The 17,961-nt window shown below is 44.8% G+C and overlaps 3 protein-coding genes across 9 annotated transcripts in view; all 3 read right to left on the bottom strand.

Moving 5' to 3' along the window:
- Nucleotides 1–504: 504 nt before the first annotated feature.
- Nucleotides 505–12,478, bottom strand: LOC134858800 (zinc finger protein 782-like). Of its 4 annotated transcripts, none has more exons than XM_063874930.1 (5): nucleotides 12,273–12,478; nucleotides 9,781–9,895; nucleotides 8,911–8,960; nucleotides 8,360–8,837; nucleotides 505–3,788 (listed from the first exon to the last, which is right to left on the bottom strand). In XM_063874930.1, exons 1-5 carry the CDS (start codon nucleotides 12,399–12,401, stop codon nucleotides 2,845–2,847), a joined length of 1,716 nt encoding a protein of 571 aa, XP_063731000.1. In that variant the 5' UTR covers nucleotides 12,402–12,478; the 3' UTR covers nucleotides 505–2,844. The 4 variants fall into 4 exon arrangements, with proteins under 4 accessions (XP_063731000.1, XP_063731002.1, XP_063731003.1 ...); XM_063874932.1 differs by having other exon boundaries at nucleotides 8,756–8,837; XM_063874933.1 differs by lacking the exon at nucleotides 8,360–8,837 and having other exon boundaries at nucleotides 8,907–8,960.
- LOC134858797 (uncharacterized) lies at nucleotides 4,072–8,286 on the bottom strand. Of its 3 annotated transcripts, XM_063874927.1 has the most exons (6): nucleotides 7,184–8,286; nucleotides 6,375–6,434; nucleotides 5,853–6,239; nucleotides 5,411–5,554; nucleotides 5,084–5,321; nucleotides 4,072–4,786 (listed from the first exon to the last, which is right to left on the bottom strand). In XM_063874927.1, the coding sequence occupies exons 1-6, from the start codon at nucleotides 7,850–7,852 to the stop codon at nucleotides 4,125–4,127; spliced, it is 2,160 nt and encodes a 719-aa protein (XP_063730997.1). In that variant the 5' UTR covers nucleotides 7,853–8,286; the 3' UTR covers nucleotides 4,072–4,124. The 3 variants fall into 3 exon arrangements, with proteins under 3 accessions (XP_063730997.1, XP_063730996.1, XP_063730998.1); XM_063874926.1 differs by having other exon boundaries at nucleotides 5,853–6,434; XM_063874928.1 differs by lacking the exon at nucleotides 5,084–5,321 and having other exon boundaries at nucleotides 5,479–5,554; nucleotides 5,853–6,434.
- Nucleotides 12,479–13,017: 539 nt separating the features above from the next.
- Nucleotides 13,018–17,961, bottom strand: part of vsx1 (visual system homeobox 1 homolog, chx10-like) — a 5,758-nt gene continuing 814 nt past the window's right edge. The window contains exons 2-5 of one of the 2 annotated variants that reach the window (XM_063874277.1): nucleotides 17,154–17,229; nucleotides 16,059–16,182; nucleotides 15,238–15,433; nucleotides 13,018–14,425 (exon numbers count right to left, since the gene is read on the bottom strand). In XM_063874277.1, the coding sequence (XP_063730347.1) occupies nucleotides 14,121–14,425; nucleotides 15,238–15,433; nucleotides 16,059–16,182; nucleotides 17,154–17,229 (701 nt within the window). In that variant the 3' untranslated portion in view covers nucleotides 13,018–14,120. The remainder of the gene's footprint in view (nucleotides 14,426–15,237; nucleotides 15,434–16,058; nucleotides 16,183–17,153; nucleotides 17,230–17,961) is intronic. The other variant, XM_063874278.1, reaches the window with a different exon arrangement.

The following is a 17,961-nucleotide window of genomic DNA, read 5'->3' as shown; positions in this document are numbered from 1 at the left end:
ACACACACACACACACACACACACACACACACACACACACACACACACACACACACACACACACACACACACACACACACACACACACACACACACACACACACACACAATGTTGCTGTCATGTTTTCTCTCCAAACTAATGTGAAACCATTATTATGACATCATTGATGGTGCGTTCAGGTGCTTCAGGAGGAACAGCTCACTAAACAAAATCTTAACTCTGCAGGACCTACAGAATGAGAAGAGCTGAGGGAAAGAAGAGGAGGCTAGGAAGGATAGAAGGAGATAGGAAAGGAAAAGAGGAGGTAAGGGAAGACAGAACGAGGCACATATTAGGATATTTGGAGGTAAGAAAGGAGTCGAGAAGGAAAGAAAAAAAGGAGGAAGGAAAGGAGGTGATTAATGCACAACCCCCCCAATCAATCAATCAATCAATCAACCACAGTTTATCTATAGAGCCCGATATCACACACAGACTTTACAGTTTACAGAATACCACCCCCTCTGTCCTCGGACCCTCCCAAAGAAACCCCCCAGGTTAACGGGAGAGCGACAGAGGAGGGGTCCCTCCCCCGGGACGGACAGAGCTGCAGTAGATGTTAAATTAAACAGGTAACACGTTTACAGCAGAGGGAGTCCAGAGGCTGTAAATAAGAGGAAGAGGATCCAGGTGGAGGTCAGCAGTCCTGGGGGGGCCATCACACCCCCCCCCCCATGGTGTAGTTCATATATAAAACATGTTTCCATAATAAACAAATTCTCTGTACACAACAACAATAAGATGGTTGTCTCTGCATTGTCCAGTAATCACATCCCATAATGAGTCCCAGTGCAGAGCAGGCTGGGACATTAATCTGTCAATGGGTTTAAAGGGGGGGGGGTCCTGTTTGTCTCCAACTGTTATATGACCAGAGAAAAACAGATCAGGCATCCAGCTGTCACACACACATCTGGATTACACACACACACACACACACACACACACTCTTTTCTTGTTACGCTGAATGACTTGAGTGATATTTGGGTTAATCTCATTAAGGCATCAGCAGTTTATCTGAAGTAATAATAATCAATAATAACAATAACAACAATAACAACAATAATAAAGCTCCTGACCTCTGCATGCATTTCCTGTCACCTCTGAACTTTCAAAATAAAAGCCCAAACAACGCTTCCAAAACGTGCTTGTGTCAGCTGGCCGGCTCTGCTCTGATTGGTCAACCGCTTAGTGATGTCCCGCCCCCTTAGTGTATAGGAGCATGAGTGTTCCGTAGTGATGTCACCAAGTTCCGAAAGTAAACAAAGGAGTCCAGGAGATAATATAAACAACAACAACATTCCTTGTGCTCGTGTTGTCTTCCCTCCAGTGGACCTGCATGTCGTTGTCGGTTGTGCTCAATAAAGCTTTGAGAGTTTGAATCTTAGGTCTCTGTGTGTGTGTGTGGGGGGGGGGGGCTGACCTCCGACCCTTGCTTCACATTAAGGTCTCTGTAATCCGTTTGTGCAGCGAGTAATCCCCCATAATTCCACTTTGTGCAGGGATGATAATTGATGTGTGTGTGTGATCCAGCTGTGTGTGTGTGTGTGTGTGTGGGGGGGGGGGGGCAGATTACAGTATGTATACACACATTAGTCCCACCTCTGTGGTTGTTCAGCAGATGTAATCACCTCTGTGACTCCAGTGATCCGAGCTGCTGGTAATCTGCAGATATTAGAACAACCAGAGCCGACTCCATGTCCTGAGGAGGCTCCGGTCATTCAACGTATGTAGCATCATGCTGAGGATGTTCTACCACCAGTCGGTGGTAGCCAGTGCCATCCTCTTTGGTGTGCTGGGGCAGCAGGCTGAGGGCAGCAGACGCCAACAAGATCAGCAGGATCATCAGGAAGGCTGGATCCGTCCTGGGGGTCCAACTGGACTCTTTGTTGGTGGTGTCTGAGAGGAGGATGCTGAGTAAACTGCATAGTATCCTGGACAACAACGCTCACCCTCTCCACCAGGTGCTAACCTCGTACAGAGGTTAAGAAAGAACACCAGAGGAAGTGCTTCCTTCCTGTGGCCATCAGACTCTTTAACTTCTCTACGTCAGGTCAGAGGGACAGTGGAGACACTGCGTCCTGAGGCCAAAATCACTTTATTTAGGTTGTACTGATTTTATTTGATATATGCTGCTAAACTGCGCAGAGCGTGTTGTTGTATATTGTAAATACCTACGTATTAACTGTCATTTTATTGCTTTTACTTACTTAGTTTGTTTTATGTTAGTTTGATGTTACCTCTCACTTTGTATTACTTTCCCACTTTGTCCTGCTACAGCACAGCAATTTCCCTCGGGATAAATAAAGCTTCTTGAATTTGAATCAAACACACACACACACACACACACACACACACACACACTTTATGTGTCTATTATGATCTTTTATGGCATATATTATAGGTCTCAAATATATATTAAAAACATGTCTCTGACGTCTTTTGCTCAAAATACAAAACAGATCATGCATTTCCGCTATCTCTGTGTTTCAGCCCTGTTCCTGAAGTGCTGATTCTGTGACTGTCGCTTGCTTTCATGCAAATGAGCTGAAGCTGACCACGCCCCTTTGGAGCTGAAGCTGACCACGCCCCTTTGGAGCTGAAGCTGACCACGCCCCTTTGGAGCTGAAGCTGGCCACGCCCCTTTGGAGCACAGCTCTCTGTCTGAAGAGAAGAGTTTCTGACGGAGAGACTCAGCTAAACGCTGCCGTGATTGAACCCCATATGATGTTCCAAACCACATCCAGCATTATTTCTGAAACACTTCTCAGAGTTTAAAAGTCAGGGTCAGGGTGAGGGGTCAGGGGTCAGGGTGAGGGGTCAGGGGTCTGGTGGGCTCTGGTCTGCAGGTGAGCCCTGAGGAAGCTCTTCCTGCCGACGTCGCAGCTGAAGGGTTTTTCTGCACTGAGGCTCCTCTGGTGCTCCCTGAGCTGAGAGGGGGGGGGGCAATGTTCTGCTGCACAGCTGGCAGGCGACAAGGGGGGACAGCCCGGCTCCGAGGGTGGGGGCAGCTCGGCAGCGTGCAGGCTGAGGATGTGGCTCTTCAGGTGGCGGTAGCTCTTCCCACAGACGGAGCAGAGCTGCGTGTCGCCGCGGTGCGCAGCCTGGTGGCTGCGCAGGTTAGAGGCCTGCATGAAGCCCCGCCCACAGGAGCTGCAACGGTGCGGCCGCTCCCCCCCGTGCACGAGCTGGTGGCGAGTCAGGTGGCAGGCATGGAAAAAGCTCTTCCCGCAGACGTCGCAGATGAACATGCGGTCGAAGTGCGTGCGGCGGTGCGTCTTCAGCACGCTGACGCAGGAGTAGCTCTTCCCGCAGACATCGCAGTGGTAGCTCTTCTCACCGGTGTGCCGCGCCTTCTCATGCAGCTCGCGGTGCGCCTTGTGGTTGAAGCTCTTGCTGCAGAAGCTGCAGCTGAAGGGCAGCAGCCCGTGCTCGCTGCGCTGGTGCTCCCTCAGCCTCAGGATGCCGCTGAACGCCGCGCCGCACAGCGAGCAGGCCGGGTGGGCCTTCCTCTGGTGCTCCGAGAGGCGCTCTGCGCTCGGCAGCAGCATGCGGCACTGCGGGCAGGGGAGGGGGGGGCTTCCTGCCGCCTGGCTCTGACTTGTGTCGGGGGAGCTCCTGCGCCGCGAGCGGCAGCGCTGCCTCTGGCTGCGGGATGCTGTGGCGGCGGCTGGGGGGGAGGACAGAGCGTACTCATGGTCGGGGATCTCAGCCTGTGGGGGGGGGTCCACACACACCGTCTGATTTTCAGCTGTAATACACACAAACACACACACACACACACTTAAATATTTTAAAGTGAAAACAGAAATTTAAAGAGTTGCTGTACTGACGACAGACTGCACATAAACTGAAGAAAGATAAAGTCTGATATTTATATAAACTCACTATCAGCGTTAGCATTAGCGTCACCCAGGGTGTCTGCAGGTTTTAACAAGTGCAATTTTAGACTTTTTTAGACCTTTTTTAGACCATCATGGGTTAAATTTAAGACCTTCACGAAGTATTAAAAAAAAAGAAATAACAAAGCCAGATTGCCGTCAATTTACATTTATTGTCAATGAAACAAACATATTATTTACATTATTTACATGCTTTTAAGCTCTGCACTTTTGGTGGCAATTTCATCCCCCAGAACCTTAAGCTGGGAGAGCTTGTCTTTGGCAGCCCTCCTCAGAGCATTTGATTTTGAAATCAGATGTGCCATTTTGCTCCCAGCCTTGCCCTCTGCTTGCTCTGCCAACTCATCTGCCTCTTTGCCCAGGCTCTCAGTAACTTTATGTAGACTGTCCCTCTTGACTTTCAGGTCTTGTAACTGCTCCTCCGCGTGTGCCCTTTTCTTCCCTTGTGTCTCTGTCTCCTTCTTCTTCCTCTGTTCGTCCAAATGCACACGGTACCGTGACCTGGCAGCCATGACAGATTTCATTAGGTCAGGTGTAAGTGGAACCTTGGTAACGCCCCCATGTATTGCAACGTAGTCGTAAACAAGCCTGTGTGCGACCAATGTTTCTTCTTGCATATTCTCCGTCTCGATCTCTTTGTTCACTGAGAAGCCTCTCTCTACAGACGCCTGACCATGAGAAAGCAGTAAAAGGGTCTTGCAAAACGCCCAAAGATCTGGGTATGCCTTGCCGATGAAGCCATGAAGGAAGACATCTAGCCTCTTTTGCATTGGCTTGAAGGAGATGAAATCTTCATGCCTGCACTCCACAGACAACGCAGCATCGAACTGTTGGAGAATGGTGTCCCCTGAGACAAAAAGATGTAAAAATAAATTTACTTATGGCTTCCATTTAGTCATCACCATTGTGGCTTTCCTTACAGCTCTGTGGGGGTACAGTCTTTAAACCACACAAAACGGGTGCATGGAAATGATTTGCTGGAGTAACCTAACTTAAGAGATCTACACTCAAATATATTGTGATCATATTTTGACATACAATAAATACTGATCAGTTGCTAAATGCAGATGCTAAATATAATATACAAGATTATCTGAAAGTGGCACGCATAATTTTCCTCAGCCCTTTCTAGAACTCCTAGTACCAGCACAAACTCCTCCTGCCAGCTGCCTGTTGAGCAGAAATGTCTGCACAAGTCCCTTCATCTTTGCCTTGCAGCCGTCTGGATCACTGCTCATCACTGTGGGGTCTAGACAATCCATCTGCCTAACGGTACTGTACTTAAGAGGACTCTTCTCCTGTACTTTCTTCACCATGCTTGAGAGTCCTTGCATGCAGTCCCTTTTAAATTCAAGAATCCTGAGGTCTGAACTTTTGCTGTCCTGTACAGAGAAATGCGAAAGGAATGTAAGCAAAAATGCTGTACACATGGGCTTCCCCCTGATAATCTTTGACTTTAAGCTATTAGTACCTTGAGGGCCTCCTCAGCACCCAAGCCAATATCAACACAGTGCACCGGCATCAAGATATTCTTGTCACCTATGTCCAGTTTGGTAAGCTGGGCTGTGGTGATGTCCTGCAGAACCTCTCGTTTCACGAAACGACGCATCAGACTCTGTTGGACGATAACAAAAGAAACATTTCAATTACATAATTACTTTGCAAAATACTGTGTACCATTTTGACTGTTGTAGATTTGCTGTGAATGTGTCTTTGTTCACAACTGTATTTGTTTAATTACAGGCCTACATAATGCTTTACTTTTGAGCTGGCGGTGTAATGGGGTGGGTGGGTGGGCTGGCATCATAACCACACCAAAACTCTCAAAATCAATATAATGCAATCATAAAATCCATACATCCATTTCATGACAGTTTCCTAAATAATGTTCTGCTCATTAGAAAAGGCATTACCTTGATCAACTCTGCCAGATCTTTGCCTAGGTAAGGCATCACCGGCTCCTCAGTCTGGTACTTCCTTAAAAACGGATCAAATAGCTGGGCGATGCTCCTGAAAAACTGCAGCTTAGGTAGAGTCAGGGGATCTTTCTGGGCTTCTTCGATTACAGCAAAGCTTCCAGTGCCAGGATTTGGAAGCTCCTTTCTCCTCACAGCATTGGTGTACACCAGCATAGATGACCAGATATCCAACGCTCGTATCACGACAGGCAGGTTTTCCAGCCATCGGTGCCCACACCATGCCAACGGGAAGCGGGTAGACCTGGTGGTCTTCTCGTAGTCCTCTCGTCTTGCGGGAACATTATGCAACAATGTGTGCAAGGCCCTGAGGATCTTGTCCACCTGCCACGATGAGAAGCCTGTTTTAAAGGCATTGTGTACGGTGTGTAACCCGCAGCTACCAACAGATATGAGCTGAGAACCAGCGTACAGGTCAGCATATTCCGCCTGGAACAGCTCAAAGAACTTAAAATTTACATTTGGACCATCCATTGAGATCGAAATCAGCTTGCTGAGGTCCAGGTGGCCCGCACATTCCTAAGGGAAGGAAACAAATCAACCAGTCAATTAAATTAGCATATATTTAAACAACAAAATCACACACACAGGCAATAGTTATGTGCAGCTAGCATACAAATAAGTAATGGGAGCAGAATGTAAAGGTTGGGCAATGAAAAGGAGGCATGTACAAATTATGATTAAGAGAAGGCAATTTAATACACAGATGTCCTCATTCATTCTCTCACACAGCAATTGCAGAGCACTACTTCAGAAAATGAATAAACCAAATCTCCCAATGATCAAAATATTTTCACTAAGAAACGTTTGGACATGGTGACAGAGACAACTGTATATGCGGATCAGACGCGCAGCCACACACCTTCCGATTTTAAATGGAGCCCCTTTTCATAACAGGAGATGAAATCGTTCGTCGGTCTTTGCATTACGTTTGGGATCATAAAACTACCGCAACACGGAAGTTGTATGATCCCTGCCGTAATGCAGAGACCGACGAATAACATACATCCCCAACAATGACAAATCAACTATGCTGCGTTACGCAGCAACCGACATCTGGGGCCATGTTGTTGTTATGCAACAACCGGTGCTGGGGGCAATGTTGCGTTACGATAAACCCGGTGTGACAGCTGGCTACCCCGTAACAAGATGTTACTCCAGATGTAAGAAACGCAGCGATTGGCCAAAAGTACTTCTATTAATTTTAATCAAGAGTGACATTTTTACGACCAATCAGTGGATAAAAATAATACAAAAAAAGCACTTACTTTGATCTCCTTCAGCAAGTCGTTTGCTGTGGCATGGCCCATAAATTGTGAGCCCAGGTACCGGGACTGTACCTGGCCGTCATCCCAGTACCTTACGTGAAGGTCCAGTTGCTTCCTCTTTGTTGCGTGGTTAAGACTTTCGTCAAACATAATGACGAAGGGCCCGGTCACCTTTGAGATAAGCTCTTTTTTGACGAACTCTGCCACTCCAAATCGGAGTATGTACGACGTCTTGTCTCTCCCGCATTGGAATGTTTTGGCAACTGTGGAGTCGGGGAACATCGCTTGGAAAAGCTCTCCGATGCCGTCATTGGATCTGCATGACTGGTGTTTAGCCACTGTGTTAAGCGCCCACAGAACTTCTGCCTTCATTGTATCAGTGGAGCCCAATAGATCACGAATATTACCCATATTATTTATTGACGACGTGCTGCTTGCTACTGAACAGAACTGGGCAATTCCATGGGAATTGCGTGCTGCATTTGCCGACTCCTGGTGTTTGCTGGATTTTGTGTGAGACTCCAGTGCCTTGATGCCCAGGGTCCCGAGTTTAAGAGTTCTTTTGCAAAACGTGCAGTATGCCTCACTGTCATCAGCGGGAACGCGTTTCAGCCAGTCTGCAAATTGCCCTATTGAGAGCCAATTGTCGTTGAATTTACATTTACCCATCCTTTTTTTTAACTTTCTCCTGCCATTCGGACGTTATCCTACTTCGTAACTATTCCCGCCTTGCTCGCACACAGAGAATCAAAATACTTGCTGCTGCATCCTGTGACGACAGTACATTTCCGTTTCACATCTGTAGTTTTATTATTGTACGTTCCACTAACAGCACATGTCATGTAGAACTACACGGACCATAACTGCCACCATAACAGAAAAAGAAAAAAACAGAACGGCGTGGAAAAGTACGTAAAAACAAAACAAACAAAAAAAATAATCCTTTGTCGATATTTTGCATTGAAACGTAGGTCTTAAATTACTCAAACCCAATTTTAGACTTACACTGCGAAATATCTCTATATTTTAGACTTTTTTAGGCCTTAAATTGAAAATGTGTAATTTTAGACTTTTTTAGACTTTTTAAGACCCCGCGGACACCCTGGTCACCGTTAGCTTTAGCGTCACCTTTAGAGTTAGTGTCACCGTTAGCTTTAGCGTCACCGTTAGCGTCACCTTTAGCGTTAGCGTCACCGTTAGCTTTAGCATTAGCATCATCGTTAGGTTTAGCGTCACCTTTGGCGTTAGCGTCACCGTTACCTTTAACGTTAGCGTCACCGTTAGCTTTAGCGTCACCTTTAGCTTTAGCGTCACCGTTAGCTTTAGCGTTACCTTTAGCATTACCGTCACCGTTAGCTTTAGCCTCACCGTTAGTTTTAGCGTCACCGTTAGCGTCATCGTTAGCTTTAGCGTGACCTTTGGCGTTACCTTTAGCATTAGCATCATCGTTAGGTTTAGCGTCACCTTTAGCGTTAGCGTCACCGTTAGCTTTAGCGTTACCTTTGGCGTTAGCGTCACCGTTAGCTTTAGCGTCACCTTTAGCGTTAGCGTCACCGTTAGCTTTAGCTTTACCTTTAGCGTTAGCGTCACCGTTAGCTTTAGCGGTAGCCTGGCTCTGCAGTGACAGCAGCTGGCTGCAGTCTGCTGCGGCGCTCTGGAAACACAGAGCAGTGTGTGAGTGTGTTCTGGGTGTGAGGATGAACAGTGTCTTAGCTTCACTCACTAACCCCCAGCACCAGGATGTAGCTCTGCTCTGCGGGGGGGAGCTCACCTCCACCTGAGACACACAGAAGGATGAAATTGGGAAAATGTTTCCCTTACAGCAGCGTGTGAACATCATTTAAACATAATGAACCAAACAGTAAAGTTGGTCGTGAAAGATCACAGAGATAAACACTCGGAAGGAAGATGCGTTTGGAGTTCCCCACTATTTCTTCAAAATGATTATTTTTATCCAAAAAAGATCTGACTTTTAAAAAATTTGTTTCTAAATGTCTACTTTTAAAAAGTCCGAATTTTTAGGGAAAAGGGATAATTTTGAAGAAATAGTCGGAAACTCAAGTTTGAAAAGAAAAATTGGGAGACAGAATGAGTGAATTTAAAAAAAGAAGACGAGCAGGGCCACATGAAGAAGGAGTTAGAATAATGAGAAAATATTGGGACATTTGTAAAAGGCGACATTTAGAAAAAAAGTCAGATTTTTGTGAGTGGTGATTTTGAAGTGCCCGAACAAAGTGTAGTAGCTGCAGTCGCCTCTCTGTCTGAGAAGGACCCTCAGTGAAGCTCCAGCCCATGCTCCTCACTGAACTTATTAAAGGATCAGTTCAAAGCAGCTGATCTCTCTCAGGGTTACTGCATGATGTCATTGGTTTGCCATCAATGTAGTGCTGATGTGAACATGTGGAATGCAGCTTTCAGAGTCTCTCAGTTACAGGTTGTGCTTTTAATGAATCAGACACTGACGGTGCAGCTGTTCCTCTCTATAGAGGATGTTTTCCTTACCCAGTGGTTTTTGCCCTGATCAGGGGGAACTTGGCTGACATTATTTTCAAAGGGGGTACATTATTGAAAAAAGTTTGAGAACCTAATGCTCTCACCTCCTCTGGTCTCCATCAGACCCCCCTCCTCCGGCTGGTCCCTCAGATGAAGGGTCTTCAGGATGTTCTCCACAGCCTCCTCACACAGAGCGTCCAGCAGAGTGCTCAGCTGGTCCTGACAGAGGTCAAAGGTCACACAGAGCAGCTGCTCATCACTCACTCGTCTTCTGGGTGAAACTCTGACTGTCTACCAGCCCCAGTAAAAAGCGCCCCCCCCCCCCCGACCCCCTACCACTCTAGAGATTCTATGCATCACATTTATGCATGCTGAATATCATGTTCATATTAACACAGTCCTGCACACAAAGCCCCCCGTCATGTCTGCACGGCTGTCCACCGGTCATACCAATGCAGCACATATCATACACTGCCCGGCCAAAAAAAAGTCCCCACCTGGATTTAACTACGCAAATAGGTAAGAGCCTCCCATTGGATAATTACTGCATGGGTGATTATGTTTCAGCTGGCAACACGTTATTGAACCCTAAGTAGTGAGGAGCTTCTCATTTGTGAAACAGCCATGTCGAAAGACATATCCTGTGGTCGAAAGACATGTCCTGTGGTCGAAAGACATATCCTGTGGTCAAAAGACATATCCTGTGGTCGAAAGACATATCCTGTGGTCGAAAGACATATCCTGTGGTCGAAAGACATGACCTGTGGTCGAAAGACATATCCTGTGGTCGAAAGACATGTCCTGTGGTCGAAAGACATATCCTGTGGACGAAAGACATGTCCTGTGGTCGAAAGACATATCCTGTGGACGAAAGACATGTCCTGTGGTCGAAAGACATGTCCTGTGGACGTGGAAAAGATGTTGATCTGTTTCAGGAGAGTCAAGTTATTGGCATCAAGCAGAGCAAACATCTAAGGAGATTGCTGAAATACTAAAATGGGGTTAAGAACTGTCCAACGCATTATTAAAGACTGGAAGGACAGTGGGGGACATCCTCTTCCAGGGAGGAGTGAGGTCAGAAAAAGATCCTGAATGATCGGTGACCCCTTAAACGTTTGGTGAAATCAAATGGTAGAAAAACAACAGTAGAACCTGGTTAAGTTTAGCTGTGACAGAGAGAGCATTTCCACACGCACAATGCGGAGGGAACTCAAGGGAGTGGGACTAAACAGCTGGGGGCCGTAAGAAACCCACTTCTCAGTGAGGCTAATCGGCTTCAGTTTGGTAGGGAGCGTAAAGATTGGACTCTGGAGCAATGGAAGAAGGTGTGGTCTGATGAGTCCAGACCCTGTTCCAGAGTGATGGGGGATCAGGGTAAGAAGAGAGGCGGCTGAAGTGATGCCCCCATCATGCCTAGTGCCTACTGTACCAGCCTGTGGGGGCAGGGCTATGATCTGGGGCTGCTGCAGTTGGGGCTCCCTGAATATCCTGAAGGACAGGTTATTCCATCAGTGGGTTTCTTCTCCTCTGATGGAGCGGGCATGTTCTAAGAGGACAATGCCAGGATCCATCGGCTCAGACTGTGAGAGAGTGGTTCAGGGAGCATGAGACATCATTTCACACATGGATCGGCCCCCCCAGAGTCCAGACCTGAACCCCATTGAGTGTCTTTGGGATGTGCTGGAGAAGACTTTGATCAGTGGTCAGAATCTCCCGTCATCAACACAAGATCAACAATTAATGACAGAAATAAATGTTGAGACGTTGCAGAAGCTCGGGGAAACGATGCCACAGAGAATGTGTGATCAAAGCTGAAGGCGGTCCAACGGGTACTAGAGGGGGGCTTTGTTTTGGCCAGGCAGTGTATTTTATTATATCTTATTCTTACAGGTAGATATATTCTCTGCACATATTGCTTTATTTTAATGTGATTATAGTGTTTCTTTCTTTATCTTCTTTAACTGTGATTATGCACCATATGTCCAACAGTGGCTCAGTCAGTAGGGGCTTGGACTGGGAATCGTAGGGTCGCCGGTTCAAGTACCAGAACAGACTTGAACAAATATGGAAAGTGGACTGCTACTTGGAGAGGTCCCAGTTCACCTCCTAGGCCCAGCTGTGGTGCCCTTGAGCAAGGCACCAGACACCTCCAATCACCCCCTCCCCATTGCTCCCCGGGCTGCACGATAGCTCCCCACTGCTCCTAGTACTAGGATGGGTTAAATGCAGAGGACACATTTCACTGTGTGTGCTCTGCTGTGTGTGTGTGTATGTGACAAATAAAGAGGGTTTCATCCTCCCATTCTATATACACTAATGCAGACTCCTCTTAAATAAACCTGATTCTGATTCTACATGTCTTTTTATGACAGTTTTGACAAACTATACTATTTATTTTTACGGGTTTATCCACATTGATATCCATATTGATACATCTCTAACGTAGGATCGTATTTTTTAATATTTTTTCTGACCTGTTACCTTCTATAACTGTGTTTTTGTTTATGTGTTTTTAACTTAATTAAAAAAACCTGATTTAACTTCAACAGCTGCTGACGTCACACCGGAAGTTAGCCGTATGCCGCAGTTAGCTCACCTCCTCCTCGGGGTTGTGTTTGCTCACGGAGACTCTCTCCGCCGCGGAGCAGATCTCCGTGAGCAGCGCGCGGGCCAGGCTGCTGACGATCCCCGTGAGCTCAGCTTTAAAACTCTTTAAATCCGACATGTTGAACAACTCCTGTGGTTAGCAGCCTGTTAGCTTAGCACAAAACTAACGGCTAGGGACGTTACCGCGAAAACAGGACGTGACGTAGTGGTCTAGTCCATCGACAAACGGCCTTCAAAATAAAAGCACCTGCTGCTCCAATGAAAATAATCAGTTGTTTTAAAGAGAATAAATAAATCTAATGCAGTAAAAACAATAACAAAAACAAAGGCAAGATTTAAGTTTTCCACTTTAATTTAAGACCCTTATTATAAAGCCCTGAAGATTGGCTTAAATCAGACAGGCTTATAGTATTATGGGGCAGTGGTATATGGGACCCAACTGCTCCCAACACTAGGATGGGTCAGATGCAGAATGTTTCCCCTCTGTGGGACCAGTAAGGGTTCCATTTAAAGGGGTAGTTCAGAATTTTGGACATAGGACCTCATTTCCAAGTCAGCCAGTGTGCTATTTATCAGTGGAGACCGTTCAACACGTTTCATCCAGGCCTTCTGTGACATGCACCATAATTGGAATGCTAATTTATGATTAGTCACATGTTCATTAATGCTAGTACAATATATGGAGTGTTTGTGTTGAATAAAACAATCATGATTCAAAAAATACTTTGCTTTTATTCACCGCCCTGCTGCTGTACACACCTGGTGAAAACACTGACATTAAATAATAATAATAACTTTTTAATATTTAAATTACATTCATCCACAGAGCTCAGTGCCTGACAGTCACACCTTCAAACACAACGGGAATAAAACATTAATAGTCTCTTATTTTCCAGAAACACGGATATAAAACTCTGAGTACATTACAGAAACACAAAGACAGATATATACACCCTGACACCGTCCTCCGGTCTTTGAGATGCTTAGTCCTTTCCTCCGAGGCGCCATCTTAGCACGTTAGCATGTTTTCATCCTGGGAGCACAGAGAGTCGCTAACCGCAGAAGCTAAGGTTTGCATCACCCGTGAGGAGCCTGGTACATGTTTAGGTCCTAACATCATAAAGGTTTCACCAGTAAAATGTAAATAGACGATAGTTGATAGTTTTTAATATGAATAATAAAAATGCTTTAATGCTATCATGACATGTATTAGCATGCCAAAATAATGATAAAAATAAGAGAAAAAAAACTGTCAAGAATAACATGTTATTATGCTAACTTGTATTAGCAGGCCAAAATGGCGTTAGCATAATAAAATATTATTATTCATATTTCTTTTATTTTTCTGAATTCTCTCTTTGTGAAAGCTCATCGTTTATAAGTGTATGTTTGTTTGCCTGATGATGAATCATTCTCTTTAATTTGATGTATTCTTTTACACCAGGCAGTAAATAAAAATAAGTATATAAGCTAGTTGTTTAGCATGCTAGCCGAGAATAGCTTTTGCCGCTAAACATGTGTTTGTTTTTTCTTTTGAAAAGGTCTTTGTTTTATTGTTCACTTTTCCAGACAAATCAGCTGTGCATATTGTGTCCATGAATAGATGAAATAAATAAAGTATAAAGTGTAAAAGCTAGTCATTTAGCATGCTAGCCCAGAGTAGCATTTCCCGCCAAATGTGTAATCTTGCATAGACTTAAGTGGTGCTTTCTCATTGGCTGATGCCTGAAAGAAGCGCCAATCAGATTGAGAAACTCCATGTCTTCTGTTTGTCCTTGTTGCTGTTGGAGCTGCAGGTCAGGATCTGACAGTATTATGGTCTGGTCTCTGTGCTGCATCAGTCTCGACCTTCAGCTGCGATCTTCCGACTCGCCAGCGCTCTGTCGCCGCAGGCGACGAGGTGTTTCTCCCCGCCCCCCCCCTCCTCCTGCTGCTTCGACGAGCTGGACAGGTCGATGGCTTCCTCCTCCGCCTCCTCTTCCTCCATCTGCAGCTCCTCCTCTTCCTCCTCCCCCACCTCCCTCGCCTCCTCGGCACCGGCCTGTCGCTCCGGGCCATCGCAGAAGGACTCGTGTCGGGGGGAGTCGTTCCCCTGAGGGCTCAGACACTTCTTGGTGATTTCGATAGACTTCTTGTGCATTCCTGTGAGGAAGAGGAGGGGTCAGTCCGGAGTTCACCAGCAGCACTCAATACTACACAATACTACTCACTACTACTCACTACTACTCACTACTACTGCACCCTGTTGTACATGAGCAAACACTGGTTGTACTTCACTCAGTGAGTGCACACAACATCAGGCTCTATCTACACAGCACTCAACATGAAGCTGTGATGTAAACCCTGTGAGTGCGTAATAATATAAAGGTGCTTGTATTACTTGTGTTTACAAAACTGAATATACAATATTTTTGTTTAGAAATAAATATGTGGCCCGTGGACCCGTGGTCCTTTCCGGATCCCACCCCGACTCTCTCTCCCACTTTCCTGTCACTCTCCACTGTCCTCTCTGATTAAAGGCAAAAAGCCCCAAAAATAACTTTAAAATAATATAAAATGTTTAGCATTAGCATCACTCTGAGTGGACACTGACTTTTCCAGATGTGTGTTAATTAACTTTAATTAAAGTACGCTTGGTGTGTGTGTGTGTGTGTGTGTGTGTGTGTGTGTGTGTGTGTGTGTGTGTGTGTGTGTGTGTGTGTGTGTGTGTGTGTGTTTGTGTGTGTGTTTGTGTGTGTATGTGTGTGTGTGCGTGTGTGTGTGTGTGTGTGTGTGTGTGTGTGTTTGTGTGTGTGTGTGTTTGTGTGTGTGTGTGTGTGTATGTGTGTGTTTGTGTGTGTGTGTTTGTGTGTGTATGTGTGTGTGTGCAGGTGTGTGCGTGCGTGTGGGTGTGCGTGTGTGGGTGTGGGTGTGCTCGGTGTGTGTGTGCGTGCGTGCAGGTGTGTGTTACTGACGTGCATGCGGCTCACCGAGCAGCCATGGCGCGCAGCTTCCCATCATGCCGTTCTTGGCGGAGTTGAGGATGGACTCGGGCAGCGGGATGGAGTGACGCACCATCGCCCCGTAGAGGCCGTACTCTGCCATGACGCTGCTGCGGCCCCAGCACTTCTCCCGCTTACGCCACTTCGCCCGGCGGTTCTGGAACCACACCTGGAGAACCGAAGAACCTTCAGAGCCACATTGACATCATTTCTACCATCTATTTATTATTTGTTTTCTAGCCATGCAAAAGTTGTTTATTGTGTTGTTGCTTTATTTTAGGAATTGTATAAGTACAGTCTGAGCCACATTTGGTTGTGTTATTGCTTTAGTTATTTATATTTTATTTACTTATTTAAATCTTGACTTAAACAAATGTATTTCATTTATTGTTTAGTAATGTAATTCAAAAATATTTTAATTAATGTATTTGGTTTTTAGTTCAATATTTTATTAACTTTTATCAAATAGTTTTAATTGTATTAATAAACTGAATTTATTTACTAACTTGTTAACCCACACTAATTATATTTTACTTTATTGTCTTATTGTTGTATTATTTTGTCTTCCAACTCTTTCTTTAATGACTTAAAAAATACAATTATTTTGAGATATTTGATGTTTTTTATTGTATTATATTTGTAAGTTTTTGTCGTACGATTTATTTATTTCATTTGTTTTTAATTCTTATTAAAATATTATTCCTTGTCTTATTTAAGTAATCTTTATAATTATAATGTATTATATTTATGGTACTCAGAGCTGGTTCTGGTTCTGGTTCTGGTTCAGGCTGTACCTGAATGCGGTCCTCTGGCAGCTCCGTCTTCATGGCCAGCATCTCTCGGGCGTAAACGTCCGGGTAATGAGCCTCATGGAAGGCCTTCTCCAGCTCCTCCAGCTGGTGGGAGGTGAACACCGTCCTGCACACACACACACACACACACACACACACACACACATTTATTAAATATATCAGAAAATAAAATCACACACACACATAAAGCAGCAGAAAGATTAAATGTGTTAAAGGTGCCACAGAAAGCATCTCTCTGGTATTCAAATGTTCTCTGATGTCTACAAAGAAGGTATATAACTTTGGTTGATCCACAAAAGGTCCAGATGCGGTTTCACAGGCCCGTTTATAACCCTATGATTTGGTCCCAGAATGAAACGAGCTGAATTGTGTTATTTGGGGCTCGTTTAAATAATGATGACGAGCTCTGCTCTGATTGGCTGGTTTACAAAGAGCAACCCCTGGCTGCCTCAGAGCCCGCAGAAGTAAGTGAAGTTCCCGAAACTGAGAGAGGAACCATGGAGGCTGTTGGCATCAACCTTACAGTCTGAGCCTTTATCGGAGGAGGGAACCGATGATCTGAAGAACAGCCAGTTGCTCGGAGATTGGAGAGCAGCGTTACGGAGTGGTGAGTGTTAGCGTTAGTGTTCCTGCAGCTGCTGTCTGCAGATGTGGGGCTGGAGGACCGTGTGTGGTGTCACACACGGTCAGTGTTGTAATTCCCCGTTGTGCCGCTGTGATACGCATATTCATGATTTGCACGTGAAGGAGGAAACACGGTGTTTGAGGTTCACGGTATGTCAGCTCAGTGTACCGAGCTCTCCTTATTCCACTCTGCCAAGGTACATACAGGTTCACATTCTGTGGCACCTTTAGGACATTACATCAAAGAATGTGATGACTTTTAATGTATTTGATAACTCATTATACTTCAATTAAGATAACCTTCAAACACAAAGATTACAGCGAAAGGGAAAAGTACACCTCATGAGGACACCATAGATTTTAAAATGGTAAACTACAAAATATGAATTCTGTGTTTTTTCTGTGGTCATTTTTAATTTTAAGATCAGATTGTATTGGTGAATATGTCCTTACCTGTGTCTCCTCTTCTTTCTCTTCTGAGAGTTAGCGGAGCTCTTCGAGTCGTTTCTGTCAGAGAGACACTCTTCATCTGAAAAACACCAAATACAGATTAAGGCTTTTATTCATCCACAAGTTCTTATTTGCACTCAATAAAGACATTATATATATCTCGTTTTTAATCTAAATGAAGCAGAAAGCTATGGAATTAAGTTGAATTCGTTCCTCACCAATGAACGAAAACGTTGTCTGAATGAATTATGATTGAAATGTGGATCAATAAAAGGCAGAAAAACACAAAATAGAGATTCATTGCTCTATTTTGATTAAATAATTTATACATATTTCGTTTTCCATCTTAATAAAACCGAAAACACAAAAAAGTCGTGTTGTTTTTTTAATCGAGGAAAGTGGAAAGTTCAAAAACGGATCTGTTTTATTTATTTACCGAGTTCATCTGAATCAAGCTGAAAACACTTCAATTGAATTTCAAACAACCGTTTTTATTCCTTTCGTTCTGAAGCTTAAATAATGACGACGAGAAATAAAACCACGAGTTAACCAAAGTAAAATTACGACCATTTTAAGCAACAAGAAGCGGACTTTGTAAAACAAACAGAGACAATGACATCAACAGAAGAGAGGAAAAGGCCCAACATCAAAACAAGAACTGAAGAACAAAACCAATATATCATTGAAGTGAACAAAGGAGAGTCGATACTGAGACGACACTGCACAGACAGGGTTAGCAGAAGGACATGTTGAAAATATACTTGAGGTCAGTTTCTAACCGCTTGTTCGATGGACGGAAACACCGGATCCA

The sequence above is a fragment of the Eleginops maclovinus genome, chromosome 22 (assembly GCF_036324505.1).
Source record: "Eleginops maclovinus isolate JMC-PN-2008 ecotype Puerto Natales chromosome 22, JC_Emac_rtc_rv5, whole genome shotgun sequence".
In the NCBI taxonomy this organism is placed as follows: Eukaryota; Metazoa; Chordata; class Actinopteri; order Perciformes; family Eleginopidae; genus Eleginops; species Eleginops maclovinus.
The sequence above is the reverse complement of the archived record's forward strand: the minus strand, read 5'-3'. Positions and strand labels throughout refer to the sequence as shown.